Raw genomic sequence first — 16,920 nt, 5'->3', positions numbered from 1 at the left:
TCTTTCTTCTTCTTCTTCTTCAAAAGGGGGGTAAAGAGGTTTCTTCAGGGTCGGCAACGCACGCGTAATACCTCTGGTATTGCAGGTGTTCATATGCTACGGTAACCACTTACCATCAGGTGGGCCGTATGCTTGTTTGCCACCACAGTGGTATAAAAAAAAACCATTTTCTTTATTACTCTGACGAAATTAGCTTACTGCAAAAGGTAAAGACTATGAAAGCTATTAACTATGAAACATATTAAATAAAAAATTTGGAATAGAAAAACCTTTATTAATACATTACAAGTAACATATTGGAAAGTTCTATTGGGTTTTCAGTTTCCAATTGTCTGTACATCCACGCACATTGGTTCCTAGCTGCATGGTTTCCAATGTCATTATATAACTGTGCCTGAAATAATACATGCTAATATTGTAATTAAGGAAGATATTTAATTGATATCTGTAGTTGGTAAAATTATAAAGAAATAGTGATTACTAAACTATATAGATTATATACAAGATGAGTCATAATAAATATTTTACAAAATTCATATTCAATTTGATTTGAAAATAACTTTAGAAATTAATGTTGCAGGCGCATCTAGAATCGTACGCCAAAATGCTAAAGAGCGCTTTATTTATAGTAAATTTTTTCCTTACAGAAATATTTCCACCAATATAGAAAAAAATTTGAAAATAGACTATAGAAAAACAACATTTACACAATATACTTAAATTTGGCGGAAACATGAGATAATTACAGATTATCTCACGTTTCCACGATACAACATACATAAGTTAAAAATTTTAGAACGCTGTCTCTTATAATTTTGCATACAATTGCAATTAAACTTGGATACTACTATTCATATTGCATATTAATTACATCATAACATTTACCTGTAAGTACCATGTTTGTAGTAATCTCGCATGTGCACCAACTTTCGAAAAATTCTTTTTTACTGACTCTAAAGCATCACAACAAGACTGAAGAACTTGCACGCGGCTCTCGCCAGCCACCGGCGCCGATGCGATCCGACACTTCGTATACAATAGTAATGCTAAAATAATTACAATAAAATTTAGCATATTATAGTAGTGACTATTTGGTAGATAACAAAATATTTTTTATTTTACCTCTTGCCATGTCGTATGCACTTCCATGAGCCATAATTGTGGGTAATACTTTTCTCACAAGAGCCAAGGCATTCTTAGCATAACCCATATGTAGTTGTTCATTAGCTATATGCATTTCGGCAGTAGCGGCTAAATAAATTAGGTGGTATTTTTTTGCTAGTGATAGAACCTCATTGAGTATCATTATATTTGTCGACTGGATGCTGCTAAAGGTATGTTGTACTTGAGACATTAATATCATAGCTCTTAATTTCAACGACACGTAATGCAAACTATCGTCTTCTGTCTTACAGAAATCCAAAATATCATGAAGAGACTGCAACGCCTCTGTGGCATCTCCTTTTAGAAAATACATTTCAGATTTTAGTAACTGACTCTCCCATCTGTCGTATGATGCTAGTTGTTTTATACATTGGTCGGCTTCTTCCCATTTACCTACAATTATATCACTTGTAATGAATAATTTACACATTAAATTTATAAAACAAGTTTTATAGTAACACAAATAGATACAACATTATTAAAAATTGTGTACCACAAAAATACAACAGATTTCGATATTTCCATGGGACCAAACTGTAAGTATATCCTTTCAGATAAAAAAAATATTTACTAAATCGGTTTAAAACATAAAAAAAAAACAATCGAATTGAAGATCTTTGTGAAGTCAGTTGAAAATCAAATCTTATAGTTTTGTGTCTTTGCACAATCCATACTTAAAAAATATAACACAAAGTCGATAATAAATATTGAACACATGGAAATTCCTTAGATAATTATTATCGTGTCGCGTTACGTCGAGAGTTATACGGCAAATTCAGTGCCTTCTATAAGTCATCGGTTATAACATTGATATATACATTGATTATAACCTCCGATTTCTACTGAACTACATATTTTTGTGGTCTGTATTTTAATGTACACAATTTTAAACGAGTATTTTGGCGCCATCTATTGAGCAAAATATTATATAACGTCACCGAAGTGAAGTGGGACATGGACGGTTTGTTATTGTGGTGATAGAAAAAAAAATTAACAAGAGCAGAGAAGAGGCCCGCGAAGAGCGAAAAAAGAAGACACCACGCCGGCATAAACAGACCATCAGTGTATGCCGGCTTAAGAACCCAGCGACCCGGAGGTTGTTGCCTTCGGAGTTGAAGCCGGGGTAGAGGGGTTTACCTCGAGGCCCCTACCTCGCCCATCCACACAATATAGGGCGGGTAAAGAGATGACTATGATTGATTGACAAAAACTCCACTCTCTCGCTCTCGATATACGTGCAACTAGCTAACAAATCAGACCTTATAATAAATTCACATTCGTCAAAATTAAAAATAAACGAGTTATTGAAGAGATCCTGCACCCACAAACGTATACACATACAAAAAAAGAAAAGACGCAAACAGACTACAATAGACGCAGTTTGGTAGAAATGCAATGTTAAAAGACAAACTGGTCAACTCACCCGCTAATAGCGCGAAAGAGGCTTGGTGCTGTGTGGCGACGGCGACAAGGCGCGGGTGCGGCGCGGTGGGCGCGTGCAGCGCGGGCTGCGCGTGCCGCAGGTGCGAGGCCAGCGCGGCGGCGAGCGCGCCGTCCGCCCGCCACGCCGCCACGCACACCATGCCCGCGCCCGCCGTCGCTGACGCCTCCGTCCAGTGCCAAACGCTACTGTTGCCCACCGCACACTCTAAACCGATAACATATCTGTACTGGTCTGAGTTTTACGAGTATTTTTCAGTACCATTGTGTCGGCTATCGCTTTCTGTGACGTGGACAGCGTCAGCTTGTTGACATAAAAAAATATAATTCCCAGTTTTACTTTAAAATTTCGCAAAACGTACTGTGTGTATTCTATAATTTATATTGATGCTTTATTACACATATCACAATGATGTATAGAATTTAGTACTATTCCACACATAACATGAAGACTGTCTTAAACTGTCCTCTTCTTCAAACCAACTGTGAAATTATCTAAAAATACAGTACACACAGAATTGCGACATAGTTAAAATAGCATAGGTAGTAGGTACTTGTACTATTATAATCACATCATATGCCTATACGTCGTCGTCTATTTATATAATTGTGAAAACCATGAATTACGCCTTTCATGAAGTGTCCGGGATAGACTACTAGCGCAGGGAATGTATACGCGATTCACATGCTATTCATTATCGTCATATTAACCTATTGACGGGACGTCACTGATGAGTACGAATTGTTTTCCAAGAGAGAGGATATCAACCTATTATTATTACGCTGTATACCTAGAGTTTTAACTGATATTATTTTGTAATGTAAATTCCATTATCAACAAATCGGCATAGTAAAGAAAGAATTTTATTTTCACAATGCGTTATCTAAACATTGGACCTTCAAGCCAAATTTGATCTTTCGAGTTCGGTATAAAACTTATTTTTATCAGTTTTTTATTTTTTCAGTCGATTTAACGAAAATAAAAAAAAGACATTTAAACTGTTTAAATATGTATAATTATTTATTTAAAAACTAAAAGATTATTCCGTATGATATCTGCACTAGCGCCTTTGTTGACGTTGGTGCCTTTAATATATTGCTAGTTGTTGGAAATAATTTTTGGCCAATTATTAAACCCCTAACTTCAAAATTATTTTACTACGAAACTATGATATTTTTATTTGAATGAAATCAAAGTGACATGAAAGCTCCTAATTAGCTTTATATTATATATTTTTATTCCAATTTTCCAAATAATTATAAGGTCGTTAAAAAATTAAAAACTGTAAGTCTAATTTTATACTCACTCGTGTTCAAATTAAGAAGTAACTGACAATTAATGGACGCCATCTCAGTCTTTCCATATAATGACCACAGAGCTGCAGTATTCGCTAAACCTGCCATTGTGAGATCCGTCATCGAATGTAAGTAGTTTATAGTGTCTCCTTTCGTTATGATCTGAAAAACAATACATTTTAAAAAATATAAACCTTATTAAAATATAACTACAATTATGTTTTTATAACACTCCAAATATAAATACCATACATTAGATGTGTAATTATACAGTTTAATTCAAATACGAAACATTGAATTATATATCACATCGATAATCATAGTTTATCGATGTGATGTGTGCCTACTGAGTGATCAAAATGTACCTAGTTGTTTCACTTATGCGTTACCAATATATATTACATAGTATATTAGTCCTTACCCATGAGTTTATTCACGTAACCGGGGTATGTTTATTTGCCGGAATAAAAAGTTACCTACCTTCTCTATCCTAAATAATATATGTATATAATATTTCATGATGATGATTGAGCCGTTAAAGCGTCAAGACGTAACAAACAAATTTACTTTGAAATTTATAATATTAGCAGTCTAATTCCAGAGATTTTTTTCCTACCAGTCACTCAACAAAGAAACAAGGTTCAAGATATGTCAAAGACGCCGGACAGCGGTGGTCCATTAGAGTGTGATGTGAGATACTAGTAATGCGGGGGATAGTCAGTAATGAGGTCCAACAGCCGCGCTGCTAGCAATATACCCTAGCTCTACCTCTACACAGTTCCCCCTGAAAGCCATTGCAGTTAATTTTTGTTGAATTCCTCACAATGGGCAAACTAACCTGCTTTCATCCTCACCTATCATCCCTCACTGGTGCCGATAGCGCAGACGGAGTTAGCATTCCATTATCGTCCATTTAATATCACTATGTGGTAAGGTATGGCCGTGTGGTAAGGCTGTAGCGACCTGGAAAACCTCCGAGGGCTTGGCGCCGTTGACGGCGGCATGCTGCGCCATGAGCTGCGCGGCGGCGGCGGCGACCCGCGGCGCGCGCGGCACGCGGGCCAGCAGCGCGGCGCGGCGCGCGCGGCCGCCCGCCAGCGCGCCCCACGCCGCCGCGTGCGCCAGCGCCGCGCCGTCCGCCGCGCCCTGCGCCGCCGCCAGCGCCTCGCGCACCGCCTCCATCGCCACCGCCCTGCACGCGATACGTACGCACACCGTACTCCATATCACAACACACATAAATACTGATACCTTACATTACATACATAGAGCATTGAGTCTCGAAACCGACTCATCTTTTTGTCAACTAATTATCAAATTAACTGACTCGTTTTTTTTATCAGTGCTCTATATTCTTACGTACGAGTAAATAATGTATATTGACGTATGTATATTACATACATACATATCTGTCACGCCTGTCTCCCGTTAAAGTAGGCAGAAACAATGGAACGCCAAATGCTATGTATGTATATTTAACTATGTATATATGTGTAATAAAAAGAATGAGTTTTTGCGCATTAAAAAGATGCAAAACTTATAAAACAAAATAAATATAGAAGTTATGGAAACATAACTATTTATCACGCAAAATTGTATGAAAAAGTTGACCCGCTTTTCTTTGAGCATTTTTATGGAGACACTATCTATATAATCTAAGACTGCTTAACTATATAACTCAATTATATAAAAAGTAAAACACATTATAATTGTCTTGCTCTGTTTGAAATGTCACATCACTGTAATTTATATCTACACTTCCCGCACTCTAAATTTTACAAAAGATTACATAATAAGTTAGATAATACACATAACATTACAACAGGAAAATGGCAAAAATTCGAGATTAGAATTTTTATTTTTTTTATAAAGTATCAGCAGAATACGAGTATCAACGTTCCGGGTGCTCCGCAGCGCAATGCTAAGTTGGCTACCCGTTTACTGTTGCGGCGCATAAAAACATCTATTATTTGTTTTGTTTATAATTTCAAAAATTAGGTACTTGTAATGATGAGTAAACAATTTTTCTATATATTTATTATAGGTTAGTAAGGACCTTTTAGCTAGCGATATAGCTATCAGGTCGGCCTCGACCTCCTGGAAACTATCGTGGTTAGAGATGGGCAATCCACCTGGGTGGGTTTAAAGTCTGGTGGGTAAAAACCGGGTGTTTTGGGTTTATTGGGTTTAAACCCCATAAACACCCAAATTTTTGGGTGTTTATGATTTTGTACTTCATCATCGTCATCTCAGCCGCAAGACGTCCACTATACTGGACATAGACAATATTATTATGCAGCCTACAGAATAAAAAACTTTTAATTTGATTTTGAGTTTATTAAGAAAGAGATGAAAGTAAAATGTAAAACTACAGTCAATCACTGTCAGATTCAGAGTTATTACAAGCGATGAATTGTATAGGTTCGATAGGCTCTATTTCGTCTAAACTGTTATGTTCATTTACTTGCTCAATGAAAGCTTCTAAGGTATTTTCTTCATTAAACTGAATGTCCTCGCATTCAGCTTTATGTTTAAGATTCCAGTTATAACAAATGAATGAAATTTTTTCAGTTCTTTCAGTTGTAAGTCGATTTCTTTTGTTATTATGTATGTAGCCTTGGATACTAAAGGAACGCTCAGTGGCTGCCGAAGTACAGGGAGCTGATAGAATACGAATCGCTACTTTGCTTAACTCAGTGGAACCACAAATACCTTTCCACCATATTAGGGGCTCAATGCTATCTAATGAGCTCCATACAAATCCTCTGGCCCAAAAGTTTTCTTTAGCTTTATAACACGCCAAATCTGCCATTACATTTGACAAACTTAAGTGTTGGCTTAAATTGTAGATAAACTCCATACCCTTAAGTTCTTCCTCTTGAGTAAGTTCGACTCCTAGAGTCCTGGGGTCTAGAATATATGCTGCAAAATGTATTGGCCTCATTGCCATATTGCATCTTGAAGATACTGATGTTAGAATCTGCTGTTTGCTTTCTTCGCTCAATGTCGAAATCTCATTTAATGCAAAACGTATCTTAGCTTGTACATCTCTAAATGTAATGTATGTGCGATGCAAACGATTCTGGTCGCTCTCTAAGTAAAATATGCTTTCAGTGACTGGTTCCAAAATACTTATACATTCCCCTGTCTTCGTCCAGAAATCATCACTTAGAATTAAATCTTTAATATCTCTTGAAATTACCACATCTTCTCTAACTGTTAATATTTGCAAAGCTATCTTATTTGCTTTCAAACTTTTTAACGAAGTAACATGACTTCCCCATCTTGTAGCACAAGGCAATTTTAGTGTTTGTGTAGAATCTTCACCCTGCCTTGATTTTATCAACAAGGAACTTAATCGTTGACTCCTTTTAACAGTTTTTATTATATTTATGGCTTGCATAATAAACACAGTTACTTCTTGTATCTTTACAATATCTTGGCACAACAAGTTAAGGATATGTGCACAGCAACCGAGAGGAACAACATGTGGATATTTGAGTTTTGTTAATTCGAATGCCTTTTGTATATTTCTAGCGTTATCGCCAATAAGTACAAGAAACTTATTTGCTCCATACACTTTCATTACTTTTTCAACTTCTTGGCTAAGGTATTCACTAGTGTGAGGATTACTTTCTGTATTCAAACTTTTAACGTATGCAGGTTGAGGTTTTGATATAAGAAAGTTTATTATTCCTTCATTTCTTAAATTAGACCAGCCATCGCACTGAAGGTGTAAGTAACTACAAGCATTTAGTTCCTCATTTAACTCAAAACGCATTTCTCTATATATTTTATCTAAGTATTTTGTCGCTAAAGCTTTACGTGAAGGTATTTTAAATTTTGGTTGCAATTTTTCGAAAAATTGTATCCATAAAGGATGTTGCACCATCGATAATGGCGTCCCTGTTACAAATATAGCTCTCGCTAATTCTGTTTTTATATGATCATCGGTGTCTTGAAACTCAGCATTTATTGTAGTGTTAGCAGACGACGAGGGGCTTATAAAAGAATCATTTGTCTCTATCTCTGACAGTCCAGACATTTTGGTTTTGGACGAGCTATCTTTTATAAGTTTCATAGAGTCTTTTAATGTTTCTGGAGATTTTGGACAAGTGATAAGATGTTGAAGCATTTTGGCAGCATTACTGAATTTGTAGACCTTATTACAAAGCTTGCAAGAAACAGACTTGTTTGGTAAAGTACGGTAGTGCTCCCATATGCGTAAATCTTTAGGTCTCCCCATTGAACCTAAAAAAATGAACGATGATTAGTTGGTCTGACGAAAATTCAACAATAGAGTGCCTATTTTTTTACAATGATTATTTCTTGTTATTTACAATAAATTTATTAAAAAAATAATAAAATAAATACAAAAAACCTTTGTAAAATTACATCTCCTCGGAGGATTAAACGCAGACGCTAGTTTATTATCGTATTGTTCTGTATTTTTCTCAGCAACTTCTTTAATTCGATTAGGTACTTACGCATATTATGTTAAAAATAAATATCTAGTACACATCTTAGGCTATCCACCATTATTATCCAATGACGACTCTCAGCTAACTATGCACTATCATCCAAAATAAACGTGTATGGAAAATTTTATCCCAGTCGGTTGAGGATTGAGGATAATTGCATCAACATACGAACATACCTACATACTTTTATTTACATAACGCAAGCTAAATAAAAGCTTGTAATAATACATCTAATTTTAAGTTAAAATTGTTAAGTGATCATGATATAATTGTATCATTCAAAAATCCACTTACCTTTAATTATTTCTTGTTAAGTATAAATATTATTTCAAATCTGCTCCCTTAATATGCACTTTTTTACTGCTTTTCCTACCTAACACGTTACCAGGAAGTCACGTTACCAGAGTCAGAGTAATAGTGAACACGTTTGACAGTGATTGTCGTCGCCTCATATTCAGCGTCGACGAATAGGGGAATCCCCAGTCATAATGTATTGCATGCGTGGCGGTCTTACTTCAAATCCATAAACAAAGAGATAATTACAGAACTCGATACTAGATGGCGCTGTTTTTGTTTGAAGAAAGTTTGCGGGCTAAAATACATAGAATTTCATCAATGACTTCCACAAAGAACAACATTTCTGTTTTTTCTAAGTCCGTATCTCTTCCGTATATTTCATAAGATATAAGCTTGGGCTACATTGTTATGCAACGTGATTTTGTCGCTGTCTTGCTAGCAGGGTTGACAGATATACGATTTAAATCGTACTCATACTATTATTTGTCTATTTTTTAATGTACGATCGTAAAGATTATGATCGTAATTCGCACAAAAACATACGACTTTTTGGTTACCTGGCAACATTTTTATTATGAAACGAACATGCTCACATCATCAGTCACATGCAACAATTTATTGGGGATTTCCCCTTCACATCTGGCAGTCCTGCTTGCTAGAATATAGGTAAGTCAGCCACAGTTACTGACGATCGATATTTAAAGGGTATTGTTTTTGTGCTAAATATTTCATAAAAACGTTATTTAATACTTTGTGGATTATTAATTTAGTTGATAATCACTGGAAGTAAAATGGATGCTAATTTGAGAGATCAAGATCTTCGTATAAAACAGTTAATAAAAGAAAATCTACGTAAGTACTCTTTTTATACCTAGGTAGGTAAGGTATAATAAACACAAAAGGTACTTAGATCGCGTGTGTTCGAAGCATTTATTCTAATAAATTTAATTTAAAATTGTAGAAAGAAAAAAATGTCTGCCAAGCCGTAGCCGAAGCCGATCTCCAAATATATTTGGCGATAGTGAGACCCAGTGTCCAGATGATTTACCCAGCGTCGTCGCAACAAAGAAAAAAAACGAGGATAAAGTAAAAGAAAATTTACTGAAAGAAGAAACAAACTGTTCTAAATGCTTAATTTATGGAGAAGAGGATAAAAGAAATGAGTATTTCGGACTGTTAGTGGCTCAAGAATTTAAATATATACGGCCATGTGTGCGAACGAGGTGTTATGAAGAAATTTTAAAGTATCTACGGGAAGCAAAAGGCCAACATGTTGATCAACTGCAACATGAAAACACTGAAAATTAATTACTTTCATTTTATTATATATAGATTTTTAAAATTTCCTGAAATATTATTAGTTAACGTTTTATTTAATATTGTAGAATTGATCAATACAATTTATAAAAATAATTTATTGGTATTACTTACATATTTTCAAAAAAATACGTAAAAACCTATTTTTTTGGGTGATTATGGGAGTTTATGGGTGTTTATTGGGTTTTTACCAAAGCACCGGGTTTAAACCCGGTGCTTTGCCCATCTGTAATCGTGGTTGATTCGTAGCAAATTTGTTAACATAAGCTAATTGATCTTACTTCTGGTATATCAGCCAGCGTATATCGATACTAAACTCGAAGTTGCCCTTCCATTTTCATGTCATCAAAAATTACCCGATTACATTCTGTATATTGTAATATATAGGTAAAAGAATTTTTTAAATCGGTTAAGTAGTTTATAAATTATAAACAAATAAAAATTTTTCTTCTATATTAGATAGTAGATATAAGATAGAGATAGAAGATTAATACAAATATATATTTAAGATGAGTGTGCTTCGTCGCAAACGACCCGTATAACTGAGAGATCCGACCTTGTCGGATCGATATTTAAATATATAAATACAGTATACTTTAAGTCGTGTTATGATTATAAAAATTCACTTACATAAGTACTAACAAATTATAAATAGAAATACTAACTTGTGCCCGAACTGAGTGTGCATAGCTGCCCTATTTAGAGCTGCGTAGCGAAAGTTTTTGTTTCGGTCATTACATGACGTGTTGTTGTTATTATTATTGTTATTTGCAGTTACACTAAAAACGGTACGATCAAAACAATTGTACAGGGAATCTTGCGCACCGCAAAACTCTTTCATGCGAATGCAATTTAGAAAACTAAGGAAATGCTGAAAATAAAAAATAAAATATTTATAAGCTACATTAATTTTTATAATTCTTTACAATTTAAATGATTCATAAAATATAAGGTATACTTACAATATCAGGATATTCCGGTATATCATTTATGATTTGTATTATTGTTCTCTGCAATTGTTTTGGTGGTAATGCTTTTCTCTCATTAATTTGCAGCAAATTAGCTTGCTGTGCTGTGAACAATTCAGCTTGCTTCCTAGACCACTGAGCTTCTTCAAAACTACTGAAATACATTATTAATTTATGAAATATCTTTTATCATTTAGAACTATCAATACTTTTTGGGTATTACAAAAATAAAACTTATGTTAAAAATTGCTACTGTATGGCATTCAGCAAATTTCGCAAAATTTCATCATAATTGAATTAAAAGATGTTTTTTTTTCACAGTTTCGATCGTAAGTCAAACATGGCATGAAAGTAATTAAAAACTGTTTTAAAATACATAAATAAAGCATTTATTGATGTAATTTCCCACTTGAATTAATAGAATCATTTTGAAATTTTGTTTAACCTTTTTGAACTCTCTACCAAAAAAAAAATATTTACCAATTATTTCTTTTGCAATATGTGTGAACCATCAATATCTAGAATTATTCTAAATTTAAAATTGATAGCATTCCTAATTCCTGAGATTAGATTCTAGAGGATTCACAAATAGATGGATGGATAAAATCTCACCATAAAGGTTCCTTTGTACTATTAAACTAAAAAATATGTTGTCAAATCACTTTTTAAAATATACATTCATGATAAAGCCTAGGCTATAGATTTTTCAAACACATTCTGTGACTATTTCGGATTGCCTGTATTGTAAATGTGTATATACTTACTTATCCCTATCTACTAAGTTCATTCTTATAGATGACTCATGAGGCTTTGATTCATCTGGTAGTATAGGTGACGTAGCTGTGGTATGTGGTTCCATATTATTCAGTTTCTGAAAGTATTTTTTAACAACAAATATAAACATATAGTATTTAGTAATACTCAGAACTTGTTTATTTGTAAATTCTATATTCTTCTAGTTATTATTGCTTTTATCTTATGATTTCTGTCATCTTTTTTAAATATCTCCTAATGTTCTTATTATATGTAGGTATATAGATTATAATAATAATATACATTAATAATACAATACCTCCTTACTTAATGATCTCATCATCAAACCTGGCCTCCCTTTCTGATAATATAAACAAAATGACTTGTACAAAGAGACAACTTGAACAAAAGTCAATTTGTCTAAATGAAGCATTATCCTCCTTAAATAAAATCCTGTAATTTAGCAAAAAATATATATATTAGCACCATTTCATAATAGAAAGACCTATATAGTTAATGACATTTCGAATAACATTTTCTAGATGAAAAATTTAATTTAAATAATTCTAGAAATTTAATTCATATTTCCATTACCTAGTACACTGTATCTTGTAATAATACATGGATTAGTTTCACTTTGTTCTATCATAAGTTTATCTATGGTTGAAGTGACACAATCCATAAGAGCACTGATACCATTGGCATATATATTTTGTAAGCGTACACAGAAGTTCTGCAAATGGACACTCAGTAAATTGTACCGGCCATCTGTTAGAAGAGCTTCTAACTCTTTGAATTCCATATCAGGACACTGAAATATTAAATTTTTATTTGAATATTTAGTAACAACAAGGTAATGGGGGAGAGGATTGTTAATAATGCAAATTACCTGTCCCGTTGTTAACAATATACCCTAACAGATCAACCTCCCCATAATCACTTTGGAAAACATCAAACTGAATTCCAAGTATATTCATCACAATGAACTGACCTGCCTTTTTATTTTCATGTATCATCCCTTACTGGTGCCCCACCGCCATATAGCATTAGTGCAGGTGGGGTTACCATTCCATTATCATCCATTAATAACAACAAGGTGACTTACAATTCCATATATAAGACAATTGTAGATATTTATATAAATGTGAATAAAAACAGGTGACACAACAATAAAATTAAACAAATTTCAAAGAGAAACTGATATAATGAATTAATTGACAATGATGATGATTGAGTTAAAAATAGAATAAATCAATTATGCACTCTTATATATCCAGAAATATGTATGGTAAATAGTTATTCACTAATTATTATTTTAGACCCCCTCCCCCTCTTAAATATAACTATGCATATCAGGTGGATTATTTCTCATACCATATTATATAAAAATAAAAACAACATACCTGTATAAGTTTAAGAGCTAATAAACAAAAATCTTTTCTATATTTAGGTGCCATAGTACAATCAATCATTTCCTTTGCTGAAAACATAGGTAAAAATATATTTATTAGTCATCAACAAATTATATAAGCATACAAACTTTTATCTGTGACTTTATCCATGTGAATGTAGCCTATAGCCCTATTTTCCTTTCCATTTTAACTAGACCCACATATCAAATTTCATGACTATTGGTTGAGCCATTAAAGAGGCAAGAGATTTTTTTAGTATTGTAATATTAGTAAGTATAAGCTTATTTATTAGACTTGTAAGTAATAGTATATTTGGCCATATGTTGAATACCAAACATTCTATAGGTTTCTTAGCCAAATAAATAAACATTAGGTAAAAGTATTTAGCAGATTCCTGGCTGGAAACAAATATCTATTGATATGATAGTTTTCAACTTATGTATTCAAATATATTTTCTCTTTTTCACACCACACCACCCCACATGCTCGAAATGCAAGTAGAAAAAATAGTTTTAGGTCAAGTATCAGCTTAATTAAGCAAGTGGCAAAATTGGTCTTAACTTAAATCTTTAACATAAATCTCCCATTTTAATATAATTCAAGCACATAAACATTAATTTCATAGTTGTTTGTTAACTTTTGTAATATGAAATTTAATTATGTACCTGAAACTATTTCTAATAATTTAAAGAATTAATATTACTATAAAATCAATATTTTAAATTTTACCTATTTATGCATCTAGAACAAAATTAGCCACTCCTAAGAGTAACCAGGGCGGAAAGGGACTGGTGGTGGTGATCTCACTGGTGCTGCGAGTGTATGCCGATAGCGCGGGTGGGATTATTATTCCATTATTATCGATTAAGTTCTAAAAGTATCTACTAACCAAGTAGCACACGAGGAAGAATAGCAAATAATAACTGAATATATATACTGTACTTTATCTTATATGAAGAAAACATACCTATTTTAGAATACTACACACAAGTACTAATAGTTATTACATTTGTATTACTTATTCTACACAATAATTCAAATTATATATCTATATGTATAAATATGTATATATATATATATATATATATATATATATATATATATATATATATATATATATATATATATATATGTATAAAAATACCTTCTATTTTAAGTAATCCATATTCTCGGATAAAAGCAACCACAGCAATTTTATGCGGAGTAATATTTTCAACATTACCCTTCACATTGATTAATTTAATAAAATCTAATCCATCACCGCCAATTTCCATTTCTGCAGGACAAACAGTAATTGTTAGCAAAATACTATAAAGACAAAATTATTTCAAATAGAAAAACAATAACACAATAAGCGGTGAGCACAGATTAAAGACTGTCTGGTATCTGATCCACAGATTAGAGAGACCAAAGAGTATATAACCAAGGGATAAAAATACGCATTTCATACAAGCTACGTAAAACGACTCGGTTAGGAACACCTTACTAACCTAAACAAAAAAGTCCGCCTTTTCTCGTTATGTTGGCCAGTCTGATGTTCAAAACACAAACGAATAAGTTATAATTATGTTATAGTTTGATAATAGAAACTCAAAACATGTGATAAAAAAAATATAAAAGTTTTATATCAAAGTGCATATTTCGATGAATATTTTCTGAGCAAGGTGCTAGGGTATTGAGAAATCGTAAAGTAATGCATACTTAGACTTCCTGCTAAGTTTAATGACTATATTATGAACACCGAATGAACTAGTTACTCAGAACCAAGTTGCTATAAAGAAGCAATACAATGTCCGGAAAGTAAGCTATGGAAAAAAGCTGTGGAAAGTGAAATTTCATCTTTAAAAGAAAATGGAACTTGGATTTTAACAGTACTACCGAAAAATAGGAAGGCTATTCCATGCAAATGGGTCTTTAAAGTGAAACTTAATGCAGATGGAACAAAGTATAAATCCAGACTTGTCATAAAAGGATTTCGACAGCAGAAAGGTATTTATTACTACGGCAACGATTAAAGCTGTTTTGAGTATCGCGGCTAGTGAAGAAATGTATATGATGCAATTCGATGTTTCAACTACTTTCTTGTATGGATCCTTGGACAAGGAAATCTTTATGTCTCAACCCGAAGGTTATGACGATGACACTGGACGCGTATGTTTATTAAAAAGGAGTCTCTACGGCTTGAAACAAGCACCAAGATGTTGGAATAAACGGATACTAGATTTTTTCAAGAGTGTGGATTTCAAAGCTTGTGATGCTGGTTCTTGTCTCTTCGTAAGAGAAAGATTATTGTAGCTTTGTATGTGAATGACGGCTTGGTGGCAGGATCTTCACAGATGCTAGTAGATGAATTTTTTGAAGATCTGAAAGGTACCTTCAAAATCACTATGAAACCTGTATGTTATTTTTTGGGAATAAAAAAAAAGAGAAGACGGCTTACTGATGGCTCAAGCTGGTTACACAATAAAACTTTTGAAGCGTTTTGGTATGGAAAATTCTCGACTTGTCATGACACCCATAGTTAAGGATGACGTGGAACAAAAGCACAAAACGTGTGATTTAATTCCAATCCTGGAAAATTATCATTTTGTGTAATTATTAAATTATCAAGTGCATTAGCTTACCTTATGGTTGGCACGCATAGAGGCACAGTACTCCTGATGTTGGTCTTTATGTTGTAATACAACCTCCATGATCTGAATCACTATAGCCTTCCAAAATTTTGTTTTTATAATATTTCTTGTTTAAAATTCCAGCTCCAGAAGCATATTTGAGATAACGCATAATACGTTTCACCCTAACACAGTCTGTCTCAATTAGTATTTCTAAATTCCGTCATACAACACTTACAACATAGGCGATATCTGGACGTGTGCCATCTCCATCAGCTGATGCAGCAACTCCAGCCACTTGCGTAGCAGCTTCTGCCAGCTGAGAAGGTCGTTGTATTTTACCTTCAACAATATCGAGAAATCCATCGATACTTCTTAGCAAAGCGGTCATCCGATACGTTTATTGTATCCAATTATGGTTTTCAAGTTTGGTAATCTGTATCTTAGCAAGATCCATCTTCAGCAATCTGGGCCCGTAACCACTCAAAGATATTCGTACCTTGAACCTTGTTCCTTGAATATTAAGGGAACTCTTCAAGGGTTGGTAGTAAGAATTAGCAGAATTGTCAATAGATTTCACTTATACAGTTTATAAGGTCCAAACAAATGACACAATATCACTTGATGTTTAAATAAAATAATATTTAAATCGTCTACTAATTTTCTATTTTCGTAATAAACGACAGTCAACAATTGATAGGCAACACTCGCAATAGATGTCACACCGCATTTTTATTTTAGACAAACCAAAAAGTATTAACAGTACATACAGTACTTACTCGTAATTATTGTTAATTAAGATTATTAAAAAACAAATAAAATTAAAACAATTGTTGTTTAATATTAAAAAAGCGAATGCTTTTTAATGCGAAAACACATTGTAAAATTGAAATGTGTATGTGTTGCTTAAATTTTTTTGATGTGCGTATAACTTTATTATGTAAATTTAAACAAAAGATTAAGCTTAAGCCTTCTTTGCATGATTTTTTTATTGATATAATCAAAGTGATATATGTTTAAAATCAAAGGAAAAATATTTAAAACAATAAATTTGACAGCTATGTTTTTTTCTGCAATCGACATTAAAAAATTATCCAGATACAATCAACTTAAAGTGAACTTGGTCTTTTATATAAGTTTTCACCAGTATAAAAATTTCCACAAGTATGCAAAAGGTTAA

At 33.3% G+C, this 16,920-nt stretch overlaps 3 protein-coding genes across 6 annotated transcripts; 1 reads left to right on the top strand and 2 right to left on the bottom strand.

Annotated features, from left to right (window-relative positions):
* Positions 1–234: 234 nt before the first annotated feature.
* Positions 235–16,662, bottom strand: LOC113516894 (anaphase-promoting complex subunit 5). 4 transcript variants are annotated; one of them, XM_026901387.3, is made up of 13 exons: positions 14,273–14,524; positions 13,120–13,196; positions 12,311–12,527; positions 12,036–12,169; positions 11,728–11,834; positions 10,958–11,114; positions 10,661–10,866; positions 4,864–5,092; positions 3,912–4,062; positions 2,588–2,812; positions 1,123–1,557; positions 886–1,046; positions 235–394 (listed from the first exon to the last, which is right to left on the bottom strand). In XM_026901387.3, exons 1-13 carry the CDS (start codon positions 14,400–14,402, stop codon positions 275–277), a joined length of 2,349 nt encoding a protein of 782 aa, XP_026757188.1. In that variant the 5' UTR covers positions 14,403–14,524; the 3' UTR covers positions 235–274. The 4 variants fall into 4 exon arrangements, with proteins under 4 accessions (XP_026757188.1, XP_052756877.1, XP_026757187.1 ...); XM_052900917.1 differs by lacking the exon at positions 14,273–14,524 and adding an exon at positions 15,753–16,662 and having other exon boundaries at positions 236–394; positions 10,958–11,117; XM_026901386.3 differs by having other exon boundaries at positions 236–394; positions 10,958–11,117; positions 14,273–14,523.
* On the bottom strand, positions 6,019–8,797 carry LOC128202045 (uncharacterized). Its single transcript, XM_052900918.1, has 2 exons — positions 8,676–8,797; positions 6,019–8,151 (listed from the first exon to the last, which is right to left on the bottom strand). The coding sequence occupies exon 2, from the start codon at positions 8,144–8,146 to the stop codon at positions 6,275–6,277; it is 1,872 nt and encodes a 623-aa protein (XP_052756878.1). The 5' UTR covers positions 8,147–8,151; positions 8,676–8,797; the 3' UTR covers positions 6,019–6,274.
* LOC128202046 (uncharacterized) lies at positions 9,397–9,986 on the top strand. Its single transcript, XM_052900925.1, has 2 exons — positions 9,397–9,530; positions 9,640–9,986. Exons 1-2 carry the CDS (start codon positions 9,470–9,472, stop codon positions 9,984–9,986), a joined length of 408 nt encoding a protein of 135 aa, XP_052756885.1. The 5' UTR covers positions 9,397–9,469.
* Positions 16,663–16,920: the final 258 nt, after the last annotated feature.

The sequence above is a fragment of the Galleria mellonella genome, unplaced genomic scaffold (assembly GCF_026898425.1).
Source record: "Galleria mellonella isolate WM207_F2 unplaced genomic scaffold, CSIRO_AGI_GalMel_v1 utg72, whole genome shotgun sequence".
In the NCBI taxonomy this organism is placed as follows: Eukaryota; Metazoa; Arthropoda; class Insecta; order Lepidoptera; family Pyralidae; genus Galleria; species Galleria mellonella.
This window is presented reverse-complemented; position numbering and strand designations above follow the sequence as displayed.